Raw genomic sequence first — 10,873 nt, 5'->3', positions numbered from 1 at the left:
AACAAAAACAAACGCAGAGGTGATCAAATACCACCAAAAAGAAACCTCTATTTGTGGGAGAAAAAAAAGGACATCCGTTTTATTTGGGTGTCGCACGCCCGCGCAATTAGTTAAAGCAACGCAGTGGCGTATCGGGAAAAAAATTCCTGGTCATGAAGGGGGTACATTTTTTTTTGGAGCGGAAGTGGTTAAATGGAAAACGTACATTTTCGTTTGGAAAGTCTGAATCGTATAGTCGTGTACACACAATACGAAACGAAAGAATTTTTCTTCTGATTGAGTGATCGCTTGGGTCGCAGTGATCGCAGGGCACACAATAGCATTTGTAGACTGTAGGCATGCAGGGAGGAGCATGCACATGTAAAGGGATGCTGAGGGTGCCATGTAGAATATAACCCCGGCCTTTTTACCCTGCACAACTAGCTGAGCCATCCTCTAAGCCAGAGCGCTGAGCAGTGATACCCTGGACAGCGCTCACCCAATCAGCTCCACATTCTGCCAGCCAAGCTCCAAGTCTCTCCAGCATGGTATGTGCATTGTACATGTGATTCATTCATTCTTTTCTACTTACTATGCTTCTGATTTGTGTGATGGGTGAGGGCTAACGCTGCCAGTGACAGGTGCTTAGGAGGAATCACAACAACTGTCAAGCATTTATTCTTCTTTTTTTGTGTTTTAGCATTTGAAATATGTTGGATATAAATTGCCCCCCCCAGATCCAATCTTTCCAAACACTAGCGCCCCTCCTTGACTAGACACATGGTAATATAGCTTATCCTCTTCACCCAGACTGGAAGGTGAAGCAGCTGTCTGCCTGGCTTCCCATCCAATACTAATCCCTAGCACTCTTATTGCATGCCAGCTTTGTACCCCCCACCAGATTGGCATCTTGTGCCTAGATTGAGTGTGCACTTGGTGCGAGCAGTTTGTTTTAATTGAAAGCTAGCAAGAGAATTGTTGACTGAGGTATACTTTGTAATCAAGGAAAAAAAATCAAATACCCCTGTAGGCAAGCCATGCCATGCCTAATGGACAGTTGCACTCAATAGCCTACTGATGCCTAGGGGTTTGGTAAGGTCCAGATCGGTAGATCTCATTAGCCTTGTGGGAACTGTCATGAGTTTAATTGGCCATCAATGGGGCGGTGAGGACAGACAAGTGAGTGTTGTAGGCTGTAGAGTGGTTGAGTGTAAGCATAGCGTACTAGATGGGAAAGAGGGGAGGAGAGCATGGTGGGCTGAGGAGAGGGGCGGTCTGTTCCCTATTCTGTAGAGTGGGGGCAATCGGAGAATCCAATGGGATGACCTAAAAAAACACTGCCAAGGAAACCCGCAGCTAGCCAGATAATACACCTCTTTCACTGGGCTGATTAATGGAGCCGGATTGTAGATGGCTCAGACAAGTATTGTCTTATCACATGCTGCTCTGAATGGATGAGGAGATGTGCTGGGGAAATACCTGAAACGTTTTAAATGTCAAGTGAGCCTACCTAGGAGGTTTATAGACCGCCAATTATCAGCCGCTAAAATAAAAGTAGGATACTCGTTTTCCCTGACCGTTAAAGGGGTTGTAAAGGTTTTTTATTTTCTAAATAGGTTCCTTTAAGCGAGTGCATTGTTGGTTCACTAACTTTTTCCTTTCGATTTCCCTTCTAAATGTTTTTTTTCTTTGTCTGAATTTCTCACTTCCTGTTTCTCCTCAGTAAGCTTGCCTCCATGTTCTGGCTGGGGGTTAGTCAGCCAGAACAGCTTACTGAGGGGGAACAGGAAGTGAGAAATTCAGCTCGCGCAGCAAAGAAAATGCATACGAAAGTTGCGCCCGCATATGGAACGCAGACTATGGAACGCAGACTATGGAACGCTTTACCAACCAGCATTTGGTTGGAGGAGAACCACTTGGCGTTCAGGAGAAAGATCAAGACTCATCTCTTTTGATACCAAAGGAGACAGGAACAACAAGCGCCCAGAGGCAATTAAGTTCGCATGTGTTGCGCTATATAAGTTTTCATTCATTCATTCATATGTAAACGGTGTTCAAATTATACATGTGAAGCCTCGTACACACGACCGAGGAACTCGACGGGCGAAACACATAGTTTTCCTCGTCGAGTTCCTTGTCAGGCTGTCGAGGAACTCGACAAGCCAATTTTCTCCATTCCCGTCAAGGAAATAGAGAACTTGCTCTCTTTTTGGCTCGTCGAGTTTCTCGACAGTTTCCTCCACGAAAATGTACACACGACCGGTTTCCTCGGCAAAAAAATATCTCCCAGCAAGTTTCTTGGTCGTGTGTACGAGGCCTGAGATATCGCCGCGGTCGTCAGAGCGAGAGCAATAATTCTAGCTTTAGACCTCCTCTGTAACGCTAACCTGGTAACTGTAAAAAAAAAATTAAAGCATCGCCTATGGAGATTTTTTAGATACCGTAGTTTGGCGCCATTCCACGATTACGTGCAATTATAAAGCGTGACATGTTTGGTATCTATTTACTCGGCGTAACATCATCTTTCACATTATACAAAAAAAATTGGGCTAACTTTACTTTTTCATTTTTTTTTATTCATGAAAGTGTATTTTTCCCCAAAAAGTTGCGTTTAAAACACAGCTGCACAAATACCGTGTGACATAAAATATTGCAACAATCGCCATTTTATTCTCTAGATCATGGGTCTTCAAACTACGGCCCTCCAGTTGTTCAGGAACTACAATGCCCATCATGCCTAGTCAAGTCTGTGAATGTCAGAGTTTTACAATGCCTCATGGGATGTGTAGTTCCGTAACAGCTGGAGGGCCGTAGTTTGAGGATCCCTGCTCTAGATTCTCTGCTAAAAAATATATATATATATATATATAATGTTTGGGGATTCTAAGTAATTTTCTAGCAAAAAATGTGGATTTTAACTTGTAAGGCTTAGTCATGAAAGGGTTAAGCTACTGCATTGTTGGTTCACTTACCTTTTCCTTCGATTTCCCTTCTAAATGTTTTTTTTCTTTGTCTGAATTTCTTACTTTATAACTTTATAACTTAACTTTCTTGATAGTTAGCTGTGTACTTGTAGTCTACCTGTTGTGTACTCTATGCAGATTCTGTTCATTTGTTACTGCCTCACTACATTGTTTTGCATTGACATGTAAATTGAAGTTATTGTATCACGTGATTTTTCTCAATAATGACCAATCCTGGTTGTTAAAAAATAAATAGTCACCAACATTTTCCTTGGGGGCCCTAAATCCGTTTGCAGTTTTTCTGGGAGGCTGAAATAGAACCTACAGAACGTGAATATTGGACTTCTTTCTGTATACTGTACATCAGGGATATGCAATTAGCGGACCTCCAGCTGTTGCAAAACTACAAGTCCCATCATGCCTCTGCCTCTGGGTGTCATGCTTGTGGCTGTCAGAGTCTTGTTATGCCTCATGGGACTTGTAGTTCTGAAACAGCTGGAGGTCCGCTAATTGCATATCCCTGCTGGAAAAGGAATGAATGCAGAACATCCTCCAGCCCTGACACATTGGGGGGGATTTACTAAAACTGGAGCATTCAGAATCCGGTGTATAGTAACCAATCAGCTTCTAACTTCAGCTTGTTCAATTAAGTTTTGACAATAAAACCTGGATAGCGTACTAGCTCATTATGTATTACTTACCTTAGATCGAAGCCCCCGCAGCTGTCCTCGACCCCCCCCCTCCGGCCACGGACATCTCTCCTGGAGCTTACTTCTGGGTATCGCGGCTCTGGCGCCGCGATGACGTCACTCCGGTGAATGCGCGCAGGAGCTGCCAGTAACGGCACACCGTGCCGTTGCTTCAGTGCGCATGTGCCAATCACTTTGGCACATGCAGACACAGGGGGATATCTCCTAAACCATGCAGGTTTAGGAGATATCCAGGGTAGCTACAGGTAAGCCTTAATATAGGCTTAGCTGTAGCATAAACTTGTTACAATGGGTTTACAACCACTTTAATAAATGCTGTCTATTGAGTGAGAGGTGGTAAGGGATCAGGGATTTGCATGGTGGTGGCTTATGAATGTTAAAGTGTTACTAAACCCACAACAGTAAAATCAGTCTGTATATGCAGTAAAGCATGCCGGTTATACTCACTGTGGAACCTAAGGGGTTAATCCTCTGCATTGTGTAAAAAGGCATTGCCCCCAAAACATCTCTGAGTAAATGGAGTCAGGCTGCACATGCTCAGTTTGGTGTGTATTGCTAGAGAGGTTTTCTTGGCATCAGCACAGGGCCATTCAGCACTGTCCAGACAGAGGATCAGGGGCCCTGCATCCTGATAGGACAGCCAGTGCAGTATGAAAACTCCTCCTACAAGATTTAACCAGGCACTGATAGAGGTCACAAGACTGCTATATACTGTTGATGAGAACAGGTATTTAGCAGTTTATATTTACTAAAATAATTTCCATGTTCTGTGTACTGTGGGAGACCAGATATCGTGAATGCCGGGTCCGAAGTTTAGTAACACTTTAATGCAAATTTAAATCTAACATTTCATTGGTAAAACATTTCTGTCTCATAGAAGCATAGTTTCATTTTGTCAGAATGGCTGTAGAGATGTGTTGATATGAATGAACTCATAGGCTTGCGCAGTGCATGTGCTAGGTGTGCCTGGGCACACCCTAATCACTATGTGCAGTGCTTATTCCCCCTACTGCCCGGGCTTCCACCTCCCCCCCTTGTTTGCCCCGCAGTGCTACTAGCTTGCCTCCTCTCCCTATAGCTGCTGCGGGGGATGTTTTAGGATGGAGAGCTGGGCAAGGGGCTAGTAAATACCGTATTTATCTGCCTATAGGGCGCACCCCTAATCTAGACGTGAAATTCCTGGAAAAAAAATGTTTTATTACTTAGTTTTGGTGTCTTGCTCGGCGTCCATCGGCGGCCTTGTCCAGTCCGGCGTCCGTCTGCGGCCTTCGTGGTGTCCTCCCCGCTTCTCCCGCGCTGTCTCTGAGCCGATCCCAGCTTCCCGTGCTGTGTTTGAACGTCGCCGCCGACATATACCGAGCGCAGTACACTCGGGCACGCTCGGCTCCTCTCACATAACCGCGAGGGGAGCCTGGCCGAGTGTACCCGTATGTACTGCGCTCAGTATATGTCGGCGGCGGATTCAAACGCAGCGTGGGAAGCGAGTATCGGCGTATATCGCGCACCCACGATTTTGTCCTGATTTTAAGGGCAAAAAAGTGCGCGGTATACGCCGATAAATACGGTACATAGTTTACTGGCCCCTTCCTTTTCTAATTGAACACACTCGCTCACTGTGTCCATTCATAAATAAAGCATGGTTTACTATGCTTCAGTTTGTGAATGAACAGGAAGCAGCTTGGCACAGAGCACTTCCCTTTCATTCCCTGTCCAGTGAAGCTGAGGCTGCAGAGAAAGGCGTGCGTGTTTTGAGCTTTGGGGGTGCACACCCTAATGCAATAGGCTGCGCAAACCTATGAATGAACTATTATAGGACTCTTCCTGTCAGCCGTTTATAATAAGGAATGAGATAATGATCATTATCATCCATCCTGTGTAGGTAAACAATCATTCAAAGGAAACTGTTACAGAAAAGAAAAAGGCAATAGTTAAATGCCTTCATCCCCCAGGAGATTCCATTGTTTTGTGCGAGTAGAGTAACTAGGCAATGATGCCGCCCAGCACACGCGCTCTATACAGAACTCCCAGGTATTTCAGGTTGGGTCAGTTTTACCTTTTCTGTGCCGTTATATGCGCCTTCCATAGAGAAGTTTGCATCCAAGCTGTTCATTTAAATAATATGTAAAAAGGCTGTAGGCTTATGGCTCAGCTACAGGGGCACCTATAAGACATAAATAATACAGCTCTGTACTAACTGATACATTATTAGATGTCGTTATTTAGATGCAAACAGTGTAAGTCTCTAGGTATTCTTCCTATACTTGTACAGCAAAGCTCAGACTGTGAGAGGGAGAAGCAGCACGAGGAACCAGTCAGATGTCCTGTCATACTTGTGTGTTAAAAAGGAACATGCTGACAGAAGAGAGCAGACTAATAGAGAGATGTACACAGTGCACTCCTCAACTCTGCACATGGTGCACCCCTGAACTCTGCACATGGTGCACCCCTGAACTCTGTATATGGTGCACCTCTGAACTCTGCACTCTGTACATGGTGCACCCCTGAACTCTCCACTCTGTACATATCACACTTCTAAAATCTGTACGTAGCACACTCCTGAACTCTGTACATAGCACACCCTGAACTCTGCACTCTGTACATAGTTTACCCCTGAACTCTGTACATAGCACACCCTTGAACTCTGTACATAGTGCACCCCTGAACTCTGCACATATCACACTTCTAAACTCTGCACTCTGTACGTAGCACACCCCTGAACCCTGTACATGGTGCACCCCTGAACTCTGCACTCTATACATGGTGCACCCCTGAACTCTGCACTCTGTACATGGTGCACCCCTGAACTCTGCACATAGCACCCCTGAACTCTTCACTCTGTACATATCACACTTCTAAAATCTGTACGTAGCACACCCCTGAACTCTGTACATACCACACCCCTGAACTCTGCACTCTGTACATAGTTTACCCCTGAACTCTGTACATAGCACACCCTTGAACTCTGTACATAGTGCACCCCTGAACTCTGCACATATTACACTTCTAAACTCTGCACTCTGTACGTAGCACACCCCTGAACTCTGTACATGGTGTACCACTAAACTCTGCACTCTATACACTGTGCACCCCTAAACTCTGCACTCTGTACATGGTGCACCCCTGAACTCTGCACATAGCACCCCTGAACTCTTCACTCTGTACATATCACACTTCTAAAATCTGTACGTAGCACACCCCTGAACTCTGTACATACCACACCCCTGAACTCTGCACTCTGTACATAGTTTACCCCTGAACTCTGTACATAGCACACCCTTGAACTCTGTACATAGTGCACCCCTGAACTCTGCACATATTACACTTCTAAACTCTGCACTCTGTACGTAGCACACCCCTGAACTCTGTACATGGTGTACCACTAAACTCTGCACTCTATACACTGTGCACCCCTGAACTCTGCACATGGCGCACCCCTGAACTCTGCACTCTGTACATGGTGCACCCCTGAACTCTTCACTCTGTGCGTAGCACACCCCTGAACTCTGTACATAGCACATCCCTGAACTCTGCACTCTGTACATAGTTTACCCCTGAACTCTATACATAGCGCACCCTTGAACTCTGTACATAGTGCACTTCTAAACTCTGCACTCTGTATGTAGCACACCCCTGAACTCTGTACATGGTGTACCACTAAACTCTGCACTCTATACACTGTGCACCCCTGAACTCTGTACATAGCACACCCCTGAACTCTGCACTCTGTACATAGTTTACCCCTGAACTCTATACATAGCGCACCCTTGAACTCTGTACATAGTGCACCCCTGAACTCTGCACATATCACACTTCTAAACTCTGCACTCTGTACGTAGCACACCCCTGCACTCTATACACTGTGCACCCCTGAACTCTGCATGCTGTATGAACACACCTCTGAGCTCTGCACTCTGTACATAGCGCACCCCTGAACCCTGCAGTCTGTACGTAGCACACCCCTAAAAAGAGAAGATACATAGTCTTACAGATGCAACCAGCCCTTTGAGGGCAATCATGCTTCAGATTTTTCAGAAGCAGGGCTGGGTTGTGTGACAGAGCATTGTAAATCTCAGGATTGGATGGAAAGAAATATAAATGCCGTTGCAGTAGTGTCACTTACAGGTCTTATACCTTCTGTAAATGAACAGTGAAAAAAGAAGCACCAGACCAATGAGATCATCTCTGTATCACTCTCTTCTCCTATCTGCATATTCCTTGTGCTGCAGCACCACTGATTGGTTCCTTGCGCTGCCCTCCCCCTGTCTGAGCTCTGCTGTACAGTGACTGTAAAAGTCAAGTTAAATTACACTGCATTTAAAAATATGTTTAATGTTTCATTAATGAATAAAGAGCTGCATTCATTTGTGTCTTTTATATCTTCAGTTCAGTTGTAATGTTGGGTGGGGGGGGGGGGGTTCCATACAAGTGTCAGGAATGTATCCTTAGCATGTATGATATATTCAATCAGTATATCTTACAAATTCCTCTTGGCAATGATGCAACTTTGTATGCCATGATGTGTTTTTTTTTTTTTTATAACAGCCCAGGAGTGAGCTTAGAGTCGGAGATCTTTCCGCGTCTAGAGTTGCGCGCTCATAGCTGCTAACAGATTGAATGTGCTTGCACCTAAGCGGCTTTAATTACTAGTTGACATTCTGGTATTGTTGTTGAAGATCCTGGTTCATTAAACAGCATAGGGTGAGATGTGGGGACTGAAGAGATTCTGAAAGCGATCCCTCACATGTAGCATGCCTAGAGTCTGGCTCGTTTTACCTCTGTATGACTTTATTTGATTTGTAAAAACCCATAGCAATCCAACACTGGTGACGTTTTAGTATACCAATACCCAGGGGCATTTTCTGAATGTAGTGGGCAAGTGTGAAAATCAGAAGTTGGGCCTCATTTCTCAAGAATGAAAAAGTTGCTGGCCCAGATTCACAAAGGACTTACGACGGCCTATCTCCTGAAGTCCGAATGTGAGGCGTCGCATCTATGCGCCTGATTCATAGAATCAGATACGCCTCACTGTTGCCAAGATATGACTGACGTAAGTCTCTTACGCCGTCGTATCTTGGGTGCATATTTACACTGGCCGCAAGGGGCGCTTCCATAGATTTACGCGTAGAATATGCGAATGAGGTAGATACGCCGATTCACGAACGTACATGCGCCCGCTACGCCATTTACGTTAGGCTTACGTCCGGCGCAAAGTTACCCCTGCTATATGAGGCGCAGGCAATGCAAAGTATGGACGTCGGAACAGCGTCGTATTTTACGTCGTTTGCGTAAGTCGTACGTGAATGGGGATGGGCGTAGGTTACGTTCACGTCGACTAAGCATTGAGCCGGCGTAATTTACAGATAAAATTCGACGTGATACTGAGCATGCGCGCGCATGCGCCGTTCGTTAGGCGCGTCATTTACGTGGGGTCACGATTCATTTCCATACAACACGCCCCCTACCAGCCTACTTTGAATTACGCGGGATTACGCCGGCCCATTTATGCTACGCCGCCGCAACTTACGGAGCAAGTGCTTTGTAAATACTGCACTTGCCTGTCTAAGTTGCGGCGGAGTAGCGTAAATAGGATACGCTACACCCGCACAAACATACGCCCAGATACGTGAATCTGGCCCGTAGTGTGTTTAGCAGTCTTGTCTTGCAGCACTGAGGTTCTGAGCTCAATCTCTGAAAGGTATTCTGTCTGTATTATCTTATTATGTTTGCTAGGGTTTCCTCCAGGTGCTCTGACCTGTTACCTTCTCATAATCCAAAAACATAGCAACAGTTTAACCAGCTTCCACCCAAATGGGCTCTTAAAGTTTATGGGCCAGATTCAGAGAGAGAGATACGATGGTGTATCTCCTGATACTCCATCGTATCTCAGAGTTAGGCTGGTTGTATCTTTGCGCCTGATTCATAGAATCAGTTACGCATAGATATGCCTAAGATCCGACAGGTGTAACTGTGTTACACCGTCGGATCTTACCTGCAATTTAAAAATGGCGCGGGGGCGTTCTCGCTGATTTACGCTAAGAAATATGTAAATCAGCGAGATACGCAAATTCACGAACGTACGCGGACCCGACGCAGTGTTGTTACAACGTTTCCGTAACGGTTTTCCCAGCGTATACTTACCCCTGCTTCTATGAGGCGCAGCCAATGTTAAGTATAGCCGTCGTTCCCGCGTCGATTTTGAATTTTTTTACGTCGTTTGCGTACGCCGATTCAGAAACCTGCGCGCCGCAAGTTACGCTCACGCCGAAACCACTGACGTCCTAGCAACGTCAGTGGGGAGCAATGCACGCCGGGAAATTTCGCGGACGGCGCATGCTTATTTAAATCGGCGCGGGGACGCGCCTGATTTAAATAGTACACTCCCCCTAGCCGCGGAATTTTAATTCCGCCGGGGGTTTTACGATCCGCCGCCGCAAGTTTGGAGGTAAGTGGTTTGTGAATTACCCACTTGCCTCTCAAACTTGCGGCAGCGGATCTTAAATCACATAGATCAGCGGATCTAAAGATCCGCTGATCTATGTGAATCTAGCCCTACATCTTTAATTGTGGACAACCCCCCCAGGATATATATCAGTCCCATTGTGCTAGTAAAATTATATTCACCCCCCAGTTCACCTGTAAGTGCACAGTGGGCACCACCCCCTTGGGACCCGTGTACATGGCATGCACTGTACACATTGATGATACGCCACTGCTAATTACACTAACCATCTAATCCTTGGTATTTGATTTGTGGAATGATAGTGTTCTTTTTACCAAGCTGAAAAGATTTTAGATCAGTTGTTATAGGTACTACGTATCCTGAGTCAATTAAGGCGACCCATAGATGATTCGATTTTCTTGGTGGAAGTAAAGAAAATCACTCAATTCCCCCATCAATGCAGTTAGTGTTGATGGGGGAATCCCTCCCACAGCACTATTGTGTTCTTACAGCAGGGGGCTCTGGGAGCCTTTCTGGCTGGCAGAACACAATGATTACTGCTAGTAGCTATAGCCACTGGCAGTAATCTGATGCAAAAAAAATTGACAGGCTGGTTGTATCCAAGTCGATCGATGGATACAATCAGCCTGTCTATACATGAATCGAATATTGTCTGGTCCCTGCTGAACCGGCCAAATTGCGATACATGTACAGTATTGCTAGCTTAAGACCCGATTCACACTGGGGCGACAGGCGACGCAGCCGCCTGACAAGTCGCGTCC

The 10,873-nt window shown here is 45.6% G+C and overlaps 1 protein-coding gene across 1 annotated transcript in view; it reads left to right on the top strand.

Moving 5' to 3' along the window:
* Positions 1-400: 400 nt before the first annotated feature.
* ELOVL2 (ELOVL fatty acid elongase 2) overlaps positions 401-10,873 on the top strand; it is a 135,995-nt gene continuing 125,522 nt past the window's right edge. The window contains exon 1 of the mRNA XM_040353721.1: positions 401-527. Coding sequence (XP_040209655.1) covers positions 525-527 — 3 coding nt within the window. The 5' untranslated portion in view covers positions 401-524. The remainder of the gene's footprint in view (positions 528-10,873) is intronic.

The sequence above is a fragment of the Rana temporaria genome, chromosome 5, assembly GCF_905171775.1.
Source record: "Rana temporaria chromosome 5, aRanTem1.1, whole genome shotgun sequence".
In the NCBI taxonomy this organism is placed as follows: domain Eukaryota; kingdom Metazoa; phylum Chordata; class Amphibia; order Anura; family Ranidae; genus Rana; species Rana temporaria.
This window is presented reverse-complemented; position numbering and strand designations above follow the sequence as displayed.